We start from the raw sequence: 18,091 nt of genomic DNA, 5'->3' as shown, positions 1-18,091 counted from the left end.
CAATGCGACTAATCTCATGCAACCCCCCCCACCAATGAAGACACCTCCAATGAAAGATGTTTCGTTCTTTATTCAAAAAAAATTTAAAGAAACATCTCGGTACACTAACATTTCTTAAAGACTACACTTTGTACAAAAAGAATTCTTTCAAGTATAGACAGTAACAAAATATAAGGTATAAAACACAACACAGGTGGTCAAATGAAAACAAAATTGAAGAGATTGCAGCAGCTCTACTCAGTCGCCTACACTACCACACAGTATACACAGCATAAGAGTTCGGGAGGGAGGGGGGAGGGCAGGGATGGAGGAGCAATGGAGCCAATCTGCATGGGACAGCGAAAGCCAAAGGACCCATTTTAACCGTCAGCATCCCGTATAAAGGGAAATGTTGATGGCTTACCCCTAACTCTAATCTACGTTTGGAAAAAGAAAAAAAAACGTTGTACGTCATCTTCAAATCATTAAGTGTTACCACAGGTCAATGAAATCGGAACACTTTACAAAATGATCCGAATGCATCTTTCAACCAAAATATTTTAATCCTACTGCCCAACTTACAATCGCCGCCGCTCGCAAATACGGAAGATGGGGGGGGGGGGGAAGAGACACCACCTTCCAACCTAAGCAGATGCCTTGGGGGGGGGGGGGGAAACCATTTAGGATAATACTGTCTGCCAGCATTTTATTCAGTGGCAGACAAGTGGCTGGACAAAATGTACAAATAGAAAAATTGCAGCAGCAGCAGCTATAAAAGAATCTCTCCCCGAGCACTCCCGTGATGACTGCCCAGTCAGGGCCACATTTTCAAATGGAAGTGAACAAACATTCTCGGTGCTCTGCAGATCAATGAGACAACTGCATTAATGGTACACGCTGCACATGTTGTATGTCGGGCTTTTTTTAAAGGGGCAATGTACATGGTTAGATAAGCAACTTCTCCACGATTGAAAACTCAATACCTTAAATTAGCAAGCAAATAACCTTTATTTTTAGTTAAAATTGAGCATTCGTAAAACTGAGCGAATTGAGCAGTTGTATACGAGCATAATAGGTTAAGGGGCATTTAAAAAACATTCAAAGTTGCTATTGGAAACAATGGGGGGGTTTGGATAGCTGGATTTATGCCATTTCCAGGTAAAAAAAGCAAGAATCTAATTGGCGAGTAATTCCTGAGTAATTACTGCATTATTCAATGGTGCGGGTCATGTCAACAAAAATACGAGAATTCATTTTAAGAAAACATTAACCAAAACGTGAAATGTTTGTGTTGTCTGACCTATCTGCCACCCAATTGATTATATCCAGCACCACATTTGCTAAAATTACTGTAACTTAATACAGCCCACCCCAAACATAACTCAGCTGTTGTCAGTCAAGAAACTCCATACCATCAAAAGCAACCTCCTGTGAGCAATTCAAAGACTCAACATTATAGTTACAAAGTAGCTTAGTAACTACTGTTATCAATGTTATATCGAACTATTGATGCAGGCATACGATGCAGAAATAATACATTTAGAGGGCTGCATACAGTTGAACACGGAGCATCACCGGGTATATTTCTTTGACATTTAAAATGGCCAAAACGCTGTCAACACAAGCAGGCTAAACAAGTGCCATTTCCATACACCGCCGTTGAAAGCGACCCGCAACATCCACGCATGTGCGTCGATTAACTCCAAAGCACTTAGCGGCAAGAGGTACTGAGGTGGCTTAGGGCATCCCTATCAGGATACAGAGCCCAATAATGGCCTTGTGATCTTGGCCCAAGCATCGATGATTTCACAAAGAACAAACAAAAATCACACATTACTAATTCGTAACTATAAGGTTGACTCGGAGTTCAGTGGAAGCCCAGTCAATTAATATTTGCTTGTACATCAAAACACGTTCCTTCGGAGTGGGCAGGTAGGAACTTGGTTGGACAGCGCATTTGTGCACGACAGACAAATAATCCCTGGTGGGCAGTGTGGAACCTGTTGTTCCTACCTGTATAACACATTTAAGCTATATGAGAATTCACTTCACTAGCTTGTCTAAATTGAGCTGACTAAGACCAAATGAAGTTCAAATGTCACTTTTGTTAGTTCTTTGTGGGATCAACAGTTGAGCAGAGAGATAACAGGAGGCCACAGTACGTCTGTAGTCGGACAGGGATCCCCCTGCGACAATGCAAGTAGCACTCTACAAGAACTTTGGAGTTTACCAGTGCACATGTTGCTATCAACTGCAAGATATGAAAATGCCAATTGTTTGCCCTGCTTGTGTAGACCATGTTTTATACATTTGAAATGCCTAATAATTATACGTGATAATGTACCGTGTTCAACAATGCCCGGGCCTGTCATGTTTCTGCATCTTGTATCCTTGCATCAACTCTGTCAATATGCGTACATTAAGTTTAACACGTAGGCTTTCGCGATCAATATTAATCATAATAAAGGTTTTTGGGTTAGATCGCGTTATTTATACATGTGTCGCAACCCTCCACCACCCGACACGGCCAATCAGCAAAAAATGTGTCACGTTGACAACAGACAAATAGTTCACTACTTTAGCCCACCGGTGTGTTGAAGAGTGAATCCACAACATTCAACATTTTTAAGTACGACGTTTCGCTGGATGTTGTGGATTCACTCAACACACCGGTGGGCTAAAGAAGTGAACTATTTGTCTTTTGTCAACGTTACACATTTTTTTACTGATTGGCCGTGTCGGGTGGTGGAGGGTTGCGACACATTTATAAATAACGCCATCTAACCCAAAAACCTTTATTATGGATGCATAAATGAAAATAGCATCACACTTTGAAATTGTAAATCCACATTAAAAAAATTTTTTTTTAGATTGCTTGTCATTTTGTTATTTCTCTGCAGACAAAATGAAATCGCACAAATAAAAACACAACCGTTTTTATGCATGCAGTATGTGCAGTGAAATGCATCAATGTTGGTCAATACCAGTTTTTAAGAAATATCACAGCCAATGCAATTGACAAAATGTGCAAAACTTAAAGACAATTATTTTACACATACACCAGGTTGTAGATGAAGGACTTCTAGAAAGGGTTAAATTCACATGTCGGTTGCCATAATGTGCTAGAGTTGTGTTTGCGGTTAACACTTTAAGGGGAACACCAATGAAGGTTACGACTTACTGCCAGTTTCAATTCTCTTAAAATGTATCTCAATCACAGCTTGCTGTTACAACTAGCAGCAACTGGAAATTACTTGGCATAACTATTCCCTTAAAAGAGTCCAGCATTAATATTCTACCAGCTGACCACTCTTTGAAATTTGGTTTTTGTTTTCATTATAGAATAGATATCTGATGTGGAAAGTTGGCCCTTGATGAACTGGTGTGAGATTATTTGGAAAACCAAATGGGATTACAGCTTCTGGTTCTATAAAAACTAAATGAAACTACTCAATCATTGTATTAAAAAAAATGTATTTGGAAAAATATGCCCCCTAAATCTATGTGCTTGCGAGTCTTCCAGCTAGAGAACAAGCCTCAGCACCTCTTACGAAAACCAAAACATTTAAGTGAACTTAGTCATGCGAGATACCTCGACTCAAATCACTGCCACTTTCTACCCTCAAGTACCCTCTACCTGCTGTTTTGGTTTCTGCTTCACAAACAGGACCAGTTTCTTACATTGACCGTTGACTGAACCCACCGACTTTCTTGAAGGGTTCGGTTTGTTGTAGTCTAAGCCTCGCTGACTGAGATGGAGAGGTGGGTGGGGTGAGATTAGGTGGAAGGGGAAATGGGATGTGGGCGGAGGGGTTTAGTTGTGCTTGAAAGTCGCTCAGGCTGGAGAAAACTTCTTGGCCTGGTCACGCACCCTCTTCTCATACTCAACCTTATTTTGGCTGCAGACAGAAATGCACACAAAACACCGGTACACACACGCGCGCGCGCATTACCCCTTAAAAATGTAACAAAAGTATGGTAGGTCTTCAATTACAGTATGCAGTAAATCAAGTGTATTTCATGACAGTATTTCCAGTGTCACTTTTAATCACAGACGTGTCGCGGTCGTCGTAAACGAAACGGACGGAGCAGGCATTGTTCAAGCACGGGGATACGATCATGGAGCCACCTGTGTGATTTGGCTACGGGCGTGGTTACACGCACTTACCAGTAAATGGTGTAGGCTTCTGCTTGCGCTGGGTCCTGCACGTTGGGCTCATTGAGCAGCTCCTGGATTCCCAGCAAGATCTGCAATGAATGCTTCCTGGTGAGAGTGGCGGCGTTCGCGTGGCCAGCAGCACCTTCCGCTTCCTTTACAGCGTGCATTTTATAGCTCGATTTGTATATTCCACCAGATAAAATCTAAAATATTGGTCCGATTCACGTGCAACAATGAATCTTTGCAAAACTTATAAAAGGTGTGTTGACGGTGTGACAAATGAGCCTAAAGATGAGACATTTTCAAGCTATTCTAACAACGTGGTAAACACTGCTGGCTAGACCGTTATTCATAATAGAGGTTTTTGGGTTAGATGGTGTAACTATAAATGTGTCATAAAACCCGCCACCCAATTAGTAGGGTTTGTCACGTGAACAGAACATGCCAATGTTTCACCAGTAATTACAACCAGCTTCATCAGGCAACAGCCAGATTTGTGGAGAAATCCTCCTGTTTCGTTCCTTAAATCGAGGGATGTGATGACGTCACTTGTATGCCCTTCTTGCGCGAAGTGGGGGGGGGATTAATGAATGCATAAAAATGACTATGGGTTATTTATATGGTAATTAACGTACATTATACATCCGCATTATGCTATTGTGGCTTTGCTCTCCAACACACCGATGTGCTGTACTAGTAACGAATTGGCATGTTCTGTTTCGTGACAAACCTTACTAATTGGCTGTGTCTGGTAGTGGTGGGTTTAACGACACATTTATATATTCACGCGATCTAACCCAAAAAAACCTGGATCATGGATATTGGTCGCGAAAGCCTACGTGTTGAACTGGAGCGTTATCACTTACACACAAACATCACTGTGTGCGAGTGCTCTTGCTCATACCTGTCTGATCGTGATTGCCGGCCTCCAGTCTTTCTCCTCCTCCAAGATGGAGAGGCACACGGTTCCCGAGGGATACACGTTGGGGTGGAACAGCGGGGGCTCGAACTTACCTGGAATTGAACCCGACAGACACACAGGTTTGTGTGTATGTTGAACTTCTTTCGCACCGTACGTAGTCAATCGTTTTAATCGTAAGTGCGGAGGAAGGACAACAAACTGAACACAACAAGCAGTTCTAAATAAATGAGTTTTCAATCTAGATTTGGAAGTGCACGGCTCCAGTGGTTTCCTATCGGAAGTAAGAGCGTTGCAGACGGCCACTGAAGTGCATCTGAAAGCACGCGATGCAGTGACCATCTTTGTTTGATGGCTAGCCAAAGGCCGCTGCTGCGGCGAGGATGACCGGAGTTCGCATGATGGTTTATGCTCCTTGGCTCCTCCCCCCCTAGTACCATATATAACCACGTGTCTCTAAATAGCTCGCTTTATACGCTACAGTAATTTTGCTGGAGCAGTCACACCTGATGATGGAGGCTTATGTTGCTTCCAAAACGTCGTGATTTCATTTAGTTGTTTTCATTTTTCATTTTTATTTTGTTTTCATCTACGTGACTTTACCGAAAAAACCAAAGAGTATCAAGCTATTGTGGTTCATTTGTGGCAAGCACTTTGTGTGCAATTAGTGCGACCTTATTATGCATTCAGTTCAGAAACAGGAAGACACTGGACGGACGTGGTCAGATCTTGCAGTACCCATCACAACATTGCATGAAGGGTCACAGCCTGGCCTCTAACTTGTCAGGCCAATATGGAGATTCAAATGATCATTTGGTTGTGAGATAATGTTACAAAGGACTAGGAGGTGGAAACCGTAGTGGTTATTGTGTTACGATAGTAGTTGGTGATTAACTGGTAGGACGTGTTTCTGTAAAAGTGCATGACGGGTGGGAGTACATGTTAAGAGGGTTGCCCCAAAAGCGTTACATACATTCATCTCTGAAATTACATTTTGGCCACCCTGTATATGAATCAATGAAAATGGGAAGAAAGTGCACGGTGACATAAGCACGCGGATGTGAAGGAGTGTGCTCACGCGTGAATGGGGATAATGAGAAAAAGAGGAGTTGAGAGGCAAGAGGGGGAGGAAGGAATGCAAGTGTGAGAGGAGATGGGCATGTGATGAACAGTGTTCTAAAAAAAAATTGATGAAAACATTGAAAAACTCAAGAGTGAATCAAAAACATATTCAAATCAAAATAATACATTTCTAAACAAAGAATCTATCAATGTGTACAAGTGTTACATTTGAAATAACAAAAATAGATGATGATTTTTATTTATAAAAATAACATTGTAACTCATAAATCTGGGCGTGACCAGTACAATCATCAGTTATCCATCTGTCTCCCTACACGAAAGTTTACCAGTGCCACAGATGCCGATATTTCAGCCAATCCAGCTTGGTTAAACTTCACCTTTCTTAGCAATGCAATGCCTGATTCAGATAGACAGAATGGCTATTCAGGGCAATTCCAGGTGTACATGAAATAACTACAAATGCTTGGGCCAGAGGATGGTTCTGCAGGATTGAAAGGATGCCTTAGACATCATCCCATTAGCACGGTTGGCTACGCATGGTAACGTGAGGGCAAGGGTGAGTTCGGCACGCACAGAAACTTGTGGAGTCCCATTGTAGGGTTCAGGCAGGGGCACTTTTGGAAAATTTGGTAAATGTGACAACTATTTCATCTCAAATTGAACATCAGAATTCTAGCCCAAGAAGACGTCCATGGTATCGGCACAGATATTTGGCACTTGAGCCAGTCAACCACATTGAGTATCAACATCTCAGCCTAAATATTTTCTACTTCAATAAAAAAAAATATCTAAATTTCATCTTTTAATTCTCTACGTTGTATATATTTTGAATATTCACACTGTACGTAGCCAACTGTGCTAATCAGAGATGCGGGAAGGACAACAAAATAGACACAAGAAGCAGTTCTTAAAGAAATGAGTTCTCTACATCATTAGACCTCCTTTGCCAGTACCAAAATATAATAGGGTTTTTTTCCCCTTTTTTCTGGCAACAAAACTGAAACCTTTTCAAGAGGATTCATGTCTGCATTAACCACAATACTTGTGAAAAGGTTTCAGTTTTGTTGCCAGAAAAAAAAGGGGAAAACCCCTATTATTATTAAATGAGTTCTCAATCTAGATTTATATGGAATTCCTGCAACATACTAACTTTGGTGTTTAAAGAACATGATTTTAAACTGGGTGCTGCAGTGATCTAAAAAAAAACTTACATTTTGGGGGAGTGGAGGGGTAGTCATCCTTAAATAGCATCCGGAGCCTGTACTGGCCTCCCTCCCAAGGAGTCTGCATGGCACACGGGCAACACAATCATTCGCACGGTTACCTGCGGCTCAAAAGCAAAGCCCCGAACCACTTTAAATAACCAATCGTGATGTGTCTCTTACCCCTTTCTTGCCTGGAATGGCACATTCCCAGTTCATGAGGTTCAGAGTCCCATCAGGGTTCTTCATTGGCACAGCAACAAAACCCTGCAGAGCAAGCCATAAGCAAAATTAGTCAATCATTCTTCTTTGTTCGTGCTTAACTGACATGGATAGAGGCCACATCCACATTTAATGTAGACATTCTTGTAGCACAGAGAAATATATATATAAAAAAAAATAAAGTTGGAGACTTACAAAGGGGTGATTCTTCCTCCATGATTTCCTCTCTTGAGCAAGCCGACTCAAAGCAATGCCTGACATGGTTGGATGTAAAAGCAACTGCAAAGAAATAACAAAATACAAATTAAAAGGAGAGTCAGGCATGGAGATACGCTGCCACAGCGATGTTGACCCACCCCTTCTGGACATGTATGAGAGTCTTCCAGGATAAACAAAAATTCGGATTCTGTTGGTTTACACTAATTCCATTGTTGAGGGCTCATAAGTCCCCAACTCATTCCTTCCACATTCCCTTAACCTAATTCTATTACGTAATAAATGACACCGCATGCTCAGCAAGTTTACACCTATCTACTCACATCGCCTATCGTCTTCCTGATAACTTCAACTTCTTTAGACTTAACAAATCCTCGGAAGGCAGTGCGCTATCCTCTTCTATGTATGCATCGACATTGAATGATCTTATCTATAGGACGTTTGTGGCAGTATAGGTGTTCACCGGTTTAACACTGGTGAGATAAGGTCATAATACAGAAGGCGGTCTCTGGTGGAGATCAATCAGTTTCAGAGACAATGCATATATCAGAGCATGTGATGCCTTGCTAAAGGTATCTATTTGGAGTTTGAAAATCTTAACACCTGTTGTATTGACAAAAAAAGTTAAACCTATTATTTTGCATAATATTGAATGGTCTTCCTCCATTCGACCATGGACCAGGATCACTTTGAAGCACTCACTGAAGATAACCACACCCCCCCCTCAACCAACATATCATTTTGTGCTTGCTACCAGCCACAAAAAATATATCTGTGGTTTCGAGTCCCTGTTATTTCTTCCGAATGCCATCTCTGCTCGACCTGAAGGGGAGAGCTTGTTTATCACTGGCGACTTACACCGGAATTGAGTCAATCCTCCCACCTGAAGCTCTTGCCTTTACAGATGAATTCAACCCATCTCAGCTCATCTGTTCACCGACAACATTCTAATATAATAGACCGTGATCACTCATCAATCCTTGATGTACTCATGTTAAGAAAATCTTGTAAAAGTGGGTATCCTGGGAAATTATCTTAGCGACCACTCTAACTGGCATTTGATATCATTAATCACCTTCGCTCAGCAGTTTCCGCTCCTCACTCAAAACTCGCTTATTTTCCCGAGCTCACCGCACGATCCCTGAATCTCCCACTCATAACCACCACCACCGTTTACTGTTCCCTCTTCATATTATCATTACATGGCTATTACTCATTCTCCATTCATTCAATCCATTCATCATCGTTTCCTGTCATCAATTTCGCTTTCATAGAATTCACGCATCACAGATTTGCCCCCATTGCATCCTCTCATCTATTTAATTAGCCTCATCTCCACCATCACATCCACATGATGTACCGTTAATTATTTGTACAACGCCTTTGTTAAGGTGCCATATAATTACGTTAAGATAAGAAAATATACGAAACTGCTTAAAGTTCCACATAATCATATTTCAGCGCTCCTTGTTATCTTTTGACCATCGGGCCTTCATCCACGTCCCCAATTCTGACCCAGTTTCGTCTTTAATAAGATTCCTTACGATGGTTGACAAAACTTGCCCCTTGAAAAAAGTTTTAGTCAGGGGAAATCAGCCTCGCTGGTTCAACCCAGAAATTGCCCAGCTCATCCAAGCGCCAGTCTTGAATCCCGTCGTCATTACACCATCCTCGTCCTCCACTTGTCCGTCTACAGCATTTTTAACACTAAATCACGCTGTCATGTTGAAAAGGCTACAATACCAAACATATTTCAGATTGTCCAATCAACTGGATTTTCAGCTACAGTGAGTTATTTACTTGCTTTTAGCTTTATGCAGTGCCTTACGACCTCTGGGCGAAACGCACTTTATAAGTGTAAATTATTTTATTAGTAGTCCCTCAGTTAACAGGGACATCAGGTTAATGGTTTTTCGGTTAACGTTTTACCTCCCACAGGACCCCATGGCTTGGACTAACGTTAACATTTTGATTCACGGCACGTTTAAGTTATGCAACGCGGGCGCCAATTTCGGCCAATCAGAGCGCTCATAAGTGGGGATGAGCAAGCCTCAGCCAATCAGCGATGTCCATTTATGGAGCCGTTTAGACCTGATTGGCTTTGTTTACATTACATTTTCTGTTTTGCAGTGGAAACAGCTCTCTTGCAGACTTGGTGATTTTTCACTTCTTTTTCAACTTATAAGTGAATTCGATTAAAAGTTATGTTGGTTAACAGTAGTTTTGGTGGCTTAGATTAAAACATTAAGAGGGGTACTACTGTACTTATCTGAGCGTGTTCAAATTGTCTCCATCATAAGGCAGTGTCTCTGACAGGACCCTCATTAACAAGGGATGTTCCTCAAGCGTCTGTGCTTGGTGCAATGCAATCCAGTTTTTTTTCCTGTACGTCAACATTCTAGACATCTCCAACCTGCACTCGGACATGTTTTTCATGTCTTCATCCAAATCATCCTCTTAAACAAATTTGCTAACGACCTATAAGGACCACTTCATTCGTCTCACTCCCTCCCGTAGCCTCAAGAGGGATCTCTTTATTCCTACTACAATATTTGTATAACCAATGTCTGGCGTAAAAATAAAAGTATTTTTCGCATTGCTGCTTCACGCTACTGGATACCCATCCTGCTCATCAACAGCTTGGTTCCCCCCTTCCTTCACTCCCCCCTCTTCACTTCCCTATGCAACGAAAGCCGAACACACTTGTGCCTGTTTTCTGGCATGTCTTGTTCCCACATTAGCACTGTCTTTTTCGATTCGGTGGGTTTACGTCACAATTCGGCCAATATATAGAGCTTACTTGCACCCGTACCTACTGTTGTCTCCTGCCTTTTGCACTCGTACTATACTTGCGCTGTTTATTTTATTCGTACAGGTTTCGTTTCGCGCAATAACCGTTTCCTCGCACACGTACATCATCGGAATGGAACAGGAAGAATACTAAAATAACCTTATCGGTAACGAGGCTCCCACAAGATCATGCTGGAGGGCGTGTGGCACAGTTTTGGTGCCAGCTATCAGAGTGTGGTCGTGTTGCTACAGTTCTATGCGTGATTCAACAGTGAACGGGGCCCCACCCTCGAACTTAAGAGTCATCTCGGAAAGAAAAAAGGTTCAATACCTCGTTTGTTAGTTGTGCAATATTCCTTAAGGAACCTGTACTAGTTCTCTGCAATATTCAAGTTTGCCTTTGCTTTGTTGTTGCTGCTCTGCTCACACACCACGGATCCCCCTTGAAAAATAGCCGGGCACCTGGCTCAACGGGATAATTTGTGTAATAAATCAAATAAACTTAGCTTACGAGGCCAAAACAAATGAAAAGGCCGCCTAAAACTAAGTTATAAAAATAAAAACATGTTCAGAATCGTTGAAGTAATGGTACTTCTCACAAGTGCCACGCGTTTATTTTAGACAAAGATCACAACGGTAGGTATTCTGGTTCCGAAGCCGTTCAATGTACAGATATATTCATTATATATATCAGGGTGGTTCTTATAATCGGGGTAAAACAAGTTTAATGAGGAATTTTCATTGAGGCACCTTTCCGTCCTATTTCTACCTTCTCATGTGACTGTAACAACCTTTAAAGTCTGGCATTCAATAATTTGGGAACATTTGGCTAACTGTGAAATCAAAGTTAGGAGTTGCTCCTGACACATCGATTATTTAATTTTTTTTTAATGCCAGCTTCAGCAAAAAAAAACAGACTACCTTCTTAGGCAGCTAGTGATGCCTTCCTGAAAATCTGAAAATAATTTGCGATAGATGGTCACTGACATGCAGAAGTTATGACAGTGTTTGCTCATCACAGGTGTGAAGGAGACTGTACTCTTCAATCAGTGCGACTCCCCGTTCTGCCACGTCATTTACCACCTTAATGGTCTTAACCCCTTTTCCCCTGGCAAGGCAGTCCAATATCAAGCAGCCGATCTTTAGGATCCATGTCTAGAAACTTTGAATCAATGCCCATTACATGGAAAAACCTCCAAGAGTTTTGCCAATACGAATTGCTCCAAACTTTCCCCCCGAATGGCATCTTGAACAATGGCTTGTTTTGGAATGTCACCCCACACCCTTTGTCTTGAAGGGCTTGATCTATATTGGTCTTTCATTTCTGGACTTACTTTCCTGTCAAAGAAAGCAAGAGCCATCCAGCTCTTTTCCAAAGTTCAGAGATGCCCAGAACATTTCCTGATGGCAGCATTGGCAACACTTGTGCGAGCCATCTTTGTAAGTCAAGTTCCTTCAATAACAGCAAGTCACATGCAGGTGCTGACATAGCAACAGGGCCTTGAAACTATGCCGAGAGGTAGAAAGGTGGCCGAGAAATTCCTACATCTCAGTCGCTTCTCCTCCCTGTGAAGTATGAGAAAAACGTCCCCACCAGTGCTTAATTGATGCCAAGAATTGGCCACAGCAAGCATCGGTGATTATACTGTGCTGGTCAGTCTCAATAATATTCGTACCTCCGATTAGTGCAGTTGGCTACGTACGGTGTGAAACAAGTTCAACATACATACATTCATAATCAGTTTCCTTTTGGGTTTGATCATGTAAGTATAATGCCAATATTACACGCTTTTTATTAACTCACTGTCTGTTGTTGTTGTATCCTCAAATCATGTAACTGAATTTTAACCCACTTCCCAATGTGGTATCAACTGCAAACTTGGTATACTTATGTCATACAGATGACAATACTATATTCTATCATAAAAATATATATTTTTTTAAACATAATTTTGTATATGTTATGCTTCAGCTTGGGTCTAATTGTCCACGCTCAACTAACGTCGGCTGTAAATCACCACGGTCCCTTATGTTATGGCAAGCTTCGGGGCCACTTCCTGGAGTTCTGCCATTACTAGTATTTCATAAAAGCGTGTTTTAAAAAAAGTATTTTTAAATATTACTTATTTTTACTATAACCCTACACCACCCAACATAGCTAAATTAAGCTGTCACGTGAGAAAATATGACGATTAATTTGGCTTATCAGCTAAACTACAATGAGTAAAAGTAAACCAATATTTTTTGACAAAATGGGGATTACATCCAGCATCATCAGGCATTGAGAAAAGCTCGGCTCTCGCGTGAAAGAGCTTCCCGCTACAGGCCGTCCTGTAGTGGTGCCATGACCTCATCATCAGCAGTCATCCACACAATATAGTTTATTAGAGTTGATTGCTGGTTGATTGATATGGTTAGATTAGTGTAATAAGGCGAATATATTTAGCAGTAGGTGGAAAAATGGCCATCCTTAAATGAAGATATATTGTTAGTAATGAAGGTGGAATTGTCTTGCTATTGCGAATTTTGTTAAGTGTGAATTGGTTAATAGGATTAGTTAGTTAGTATCATAGAGAGAAAAAAAATAGTAATACAGGTTGATTTAAGAGATCGTTGGGGTTTCGTTTTTACAATAAATGATCAAGTATAAATTACTTGACTTGTCTATTGTCATTACGAATTTACTCAAGTATTATTTAATACGATTAATTTAATTAGCACTGAGTGGGTTGTCCAGATGCCACTTGCACATCAATATCTGCAGAAGCAAGTGAGCAACCAACCCATTCCTCCCTGGGGATTGGTTAGGTTGTGGTTACAGTAATTGCTAATCTATACAAGAGAACATTTAAAGTGCATTGGCATAAAGTATTCTTAAACCATCCTCTTGGTTTCGATATGTAGATGATACATTGGTTGTTTGCAATCATGGCAGACACACTTTTAGATACATTTCTAGACCACCTCAGCTCACAAAAACTGGACATTCAGTTCACCATGGAAGTGGAGGAGGGTATCGTCCTCCCATTTCCTTGATGTCCTGCATGGACCACCCTAATATATGCCTGGGCAAATTGATTAGCGTCTCAGTAGGACAAACTTTAGTGGAGATGTAAAAGGCTCTGTCAGAAACATGAATGATTTTAAAACGGACATTAATCATCATATAATATACTTCGTGGCCACAAAAATACAAATGAATTACATTACGATACCACATTACACAGACCTCAAGGAATTTCATTAAATAAAGGCTGATATGGGAGCAAGTTCATCGTATGTGCATACCTGGAATCAACGATGGGAGATGTTTTAAATGAAGCACGAGGTTCTTCAATCAGATGCAAATCACCAACTGCACAAAAGGCACACTGTAAATACACATGCATTGCTACTCAAGGATAAGGTGCATACAAATATAACGCATCCTTTCATGATTATCTATTATTTTCATTGTTTTATATTGCTAGTACACGTTTATCATCTGTATTAAGATATATAATACATTCAATTCCCCCCTCTGGCAGACTAATAAAACAACTACCTTGGAAGTTACGTCTTTAATTTGAAATCCTGCAAGGATGTACCAAAAGTACAGCTGGACTGGGCCATCAAGGGTGGCTTTCTCGGCACATGTCAGCAGATTTAGCCCCAGGAGCAACCCCAGACTTACAAGTTAGTCGCAATTACTTACTTACTCTGACCCACACGTTATTTAAAATGAAGAGTAACGCAAACCATCTATGCTGGCAGTACTACCGTCGGTTGTACACGAGATAGTTCTTGTTAACATTATTCAAGTGTTTCCACAAAATCACTTACTTCAATACACACAATTTTGTCATGCTATAGATGTGTTTTTGTGGAGAAAGAAAGACGGTGGCAGTTTAAGTGAAATAACTTCCATCCTTACTTTTAGGAACACTTTGCAAATAAAACAGCATAAAACCACAAAATTAACATCACGTGTGTCTCCGTGTCTATGTTTTGTCTCTCTCTCAAATGTATCAATCCTTGGAAGAACGTAATCAACCAGGTGGGCTGTTGACCGCTGTGTTGGCCGACTGTGTTGTATTGCATTATATTTCCAAGTTTACTATGTTTGTTCTCATTCATTTGTACCTGATGATGGTTGCTTGTGTTGCAATCGAAACGTCGTATTCTATTACTTAATTTCTTTCTACGTGACTTTACCGAAAGAACCAAAGAGCTACATCACGTACTATTACACAAATATGTAATACTACATTAATATTATTGGGTTTTTCAGTAAAGTCACGTAAATAGGTTCAAAGAAAATAACAAAAAATAACAAAAAACTACGACTTTCGATCGCAACACAAGCGGTCGTCTTCAGGAAAATATACTACCATTAATAATTATCAGTGAATAAAATATCAAAACTATCCTTGCAACGTAATTTTTTTTTCCCCTTCTATCTGGCAACAAAACTGACACCTTTTTACAAGGTGTCATGTTTGCATAGACCACAATACCTGCAGTCATAATGCAAACAAAAAACATAACTCTGATAATGTGCACGGTCCTTGAAGTTGATTGGTCCACACCCGAGACAGCTTTCCTTAGAGCCTAGTCTCACATGGGTTGGACCAGATGACGCCAAAAGGCGCACAACTCAAAGACAATGCACCATCAGAGTATGAGAGCTCGGGGTAAGCATTTACACCATGAGGTTCCAATGGTATCCTTGCAACAGTTAAAAAATTCAGGATTTCTTTCAGATAATTATATATTTTTTACAACAGGACAGAGCAAGTGGCGGACTACTTCAACACCTGATGACAAAAACGAACCCAGGAACGTCTGGCCGGTGCTGTTTGTGAAATGCTCACTGCCTCCTTTGGTGGGCGACAGACGACGTTTCTGTCTCCGTACCTTCTCGAGCTTTCCGCATCCTTTTGTCTGTTCGTGTCCCTCACTATTTATGTCTGCACATGGCCTGCCAGTTAGGTAACGAACAAATCCTAATTTATACAGTAGACTCTCGATTATCCGCGTGCGGTTGATCCAATTCGCGGATTAACCGCGCACCCGAGATTGACATAAATCAATAACTCTTGGATTTTCCCTTAAACACAAATGAACGACCTAAAAAAAGTTAGCTTGTAAATGTGTATTACAAGTCACATGCTTAAACCGAACAAGTATGTGCTCCGGTTAATCCGAAATCCACGTGATCGCCTCTACAGTTCAGTACATATACAACAGAGATTACGTGCACATGCACCTAACGTTTGACTTGGGTTTCGTTAACGACAGTTAAATATCTCGTTTGTTAGTTCTGTAATATTCCTTAAAATTGACGTTGTGTCTGTTTTGTTTAGCTGCTCACGCCACACAGACCTATTACAAATAGCCGGGGCAAATTGCCAAATATGATCATCCGTGTAACAAATAAAATAAACTTAAATCCCCACAAAACGCGCTTTATCTCGTTGGCTTACGGCTTGTTACTAAATGGATTCGTGGCCGCGATGTTCGACTGGGGCCAGCGAAGTGGCCATTCGCCGACTGTCACTCCCCCGCATACGTGGTGGATGTTATTCGGGTTCGCCGAATTTCTATAAACACAAAGAAACACTCATCAATAGACTTAGTAAAGCATGCCATGCCATTGTAGGACCCTCAAAATGTATATTTTAGATCCCCGTGAGAATTTCTAGGGTAACAAAAACACAATAATTAGGGCCGCAATTTTACTTTGTGCGTTCTCCCTCCGTCTCACCACGTCCGTACCCCTGCATCCCTCTCTGTCTCCCAGTCCTCACAATTAGTTTCACCCTTCGTCTCAGTGTTTATATCTCTCTCTATCTCTGTATCCATCTCTAACCGTGTCCGCCTCCCAAGCGCTCTGGGTCTGTCCCCGTGTCCGTGTGAGGCCGCTCTCGGCTCGAGACCCGCACAATCCCATGGGCCAGGCCTACAAGGCCGTCCACCCCTCACCGTTGTTATTATTCATAATCTACGTGAACACCGACATACGTAGTGCGCAGAGCAGTCGATATCACGCGCTGTACGCACCGAAGCCTCACAAAAGCACGGGTTTTAATGAAAGCGACGACGAATCTCCGACGCGGCTCGGCCCGAAGCCGAAGGCCTTCGTTAGGCCGCACGCAGGGATGGCCCCGCCGCCAATCGACTTCACGGGCGGCAACCCCCTTTCCCTGCCCACAGCGAGACGCGAATTGGCTTCCCCGCGACCTCCTCGCGCCGTGAAGGCGTCGCGGAGCCCCTCCTCACCTGAGGGCTCGAGGGACGCGGAGAAAGCGGCGAGACACGGGACGCGCACTCCGCCTTCATTCAAACAACTCGCTCGCAGCAGCAGCAGCAATGGCGGCGCGCGTCGGCGCCTCAAGGACCCCGCCCCGCCCCCCGCACCCCGCACCGAGAGGGGCGGGGGGGAGAAAGAGGGGGGAGGGGGTTAGGGAGAAAGAGGGGGGCGGGGTGCGGGGAAGAAAGAGGGGGTAGGGGGGGGAGAAACAGGGGGGATTGGAGGGGTAGGGAGAGAGAGGGGGGCGGGGTGAGGGGTTGAAAGAGGGGGTAGGGGGGGTAGGGGGAGAGAGGGGGGCGTGGTGAGGGGGAGAAAGAGGAGGAGGGGGGGTAGGGGGAGAGAGGGGGGCGTGATGAGGGGGGGAAGAGGAGAAGGGGGGGTAGGGGGAGAGAGGGGGGCGGGGTGAGGGGGAGAAAGAGGAGGAGGGGGGGTAGGGGGAGAGAGGGGGGCAGGGTGCGGGGGAGAAAGAGGGGGGAGGGGGGGTAGGGGGAGAGAGGGGGGCGTGGTGAGGGGGAGAAAGAGGGGGGGTAGGGGGAGAGAGGGGGGCGGGGTGCGGGGGAGAAAGAGGGGGAGGGGGGGTAGGGGGAGAGAGGGGGGCGTGGTGAGGGGGAGAAAGAGGGGGGGGTAGGGGGAGAGAGGGGGGCGGGGTGCGGGGGGAGAAAGAGGGGGAGGGGGGTAGGGGGAGAGAGGGGGCGGGGTGAGGGGGAGAAAGAGGGGGAGGGGGGGTAGGGGGAGAGAGGGGGGGTAGAGGGGGGAGGGGCGGAGAGGTGGCGCGGTGGGAGAGGGGGCCGGAGGAAAGGGGGCGGGGAGGGGGGGAACGGGGGAGAGGGAGCGAACGGGGGAGAGGGAGCGGGGGAGAGGTGGGAGGGAGAGGGGGGGCGGGGGAGAGGGGGAATGGCGGAGTGGGAGCGGGGGAGAGGTGGGAGGGAGAGGGGGGGGCGAGGGGAATGGAGGGGGCGGGGTGAAGTCGTGGGGGCTTTCCACGGCGATCGCCTGATCCGAGGGTTCAGATTGTGAACCGAAAACCGGTATAAAGTGGTCACCGTTTCTTTAGAATCCATTATCAATTACCGATTACGGTAGTCAGAAAGTGGTGGTAATCGAATCTAGTGGATGCTTGTGATCACTGTTGCGCAACTTGGTTCCGTGCAACTGGATCGCTTCCGTGTGGAAATCGATGCAACCGGTTGCGAGCAGTTGCAGTGCGGTGGAGGCGACTTTTTAACGCA

The 18,091-nt window shown here is 43.4% G+C and overlaps 1 protein-coding gene across 3 annotated transcripts; it reads right to left on the bottom strand.

Annotated features, from left to right (window-relative positions):
- Positions 1-2,899: 2,899 nt before the first annotated feature.
- Positions 2,900-16,969, bottom strand: LOC144730375 (SUMO-conjugating enzyme UBC9-A-like). Of its 3 annotated transcripts, XM_078611152.1 has the most exons (9): positions 16,832-16,920; positions 16,036-16,152; positions 13,859-13,925; positions 7,760-7,843; positions 7,526-7,609; positions 7,352-7,424; positions 5,043-5,152; positions 4,148-4,227; positions 2,900-3,878 (listed from the first exon to the last, which is right to left on the bottom strand). In XM_078611152.1, exons 4-9 carry the CDS (start codon positions 7,823-7,825, stop codon positions 3,815-3,817), a joined length of 477 nt encoding a protein of 158 aa, XP_078467278.1. In that variant the 5' UTR covers positions 7,826-7,843; positions 13,859-13,925; positions 16,036-16,152; positions 16,832-16,920; the 3' UTR covers positions 2,900-3,814. The 3 variants fall into 3 exon arrangements, with proteins under 3 accessions (XP_078467278.1, XP_078467277.1, XP_078467279.1); XM_078611151.1 differs by lacking the exon at positions 16,036-16,152 and having other exon boundaries at positions 16,832-16,969; XM_078611153.1 differs by lacking the exon at positions 16,036-16,152 and having other exon boundaries at positions 13,859-13,941; positions 16,832-16,936.
- Positions 16,970-18,091: the final 1,122 nt, after the last annotated feature.

Source organism: Lampetra planeri, chromosome 35 (genome assembly GCF_965212315.1).
Source record: "Lampetra planeri chromosome 35, kcLamPlan1.2.h2, whole genome shotgun sequence".
Lineage (NCBI taxonomy): Eukaryota > Metazoa > Chordata > Hyperoartia > Petromyzontiformes > Petromyzontidae > Lampetra > Lampetra planeri.
Note: the sequence above shows the minus strand (reverse complement) of the source record. Positions and strands in the feature narration are given on the sequence as shown.

What these genes read in the sequence shown, in the direction of transcription:
- LOC144730375 (XM_078611151.1), bottom strand. Translation starts at nt 7,825, where the DNA reads ATGTCAGGCATTGCTTTGAGTCGGCTTGCTCAAGAGAGGAAATCATGG. An exon ending in GGAGGAAGAATCACCCCTTT is followed by an intron (nt 7,610 to 7,759) that starts GTAAGTCTCCAA and finishes CTTGCTCTGCAG; the next exon opens with GGTTTTGTTGCTGTGCCAAT. An exon ending in CGGCAATCACGATCAGACAG is followed by an intron (nt 4,228 to 5,042) that starts GTATGAGCAAGA and finishes CATTCATTGCAG; the next exon opens with ATCTTGCTGGGAATCCAGGA.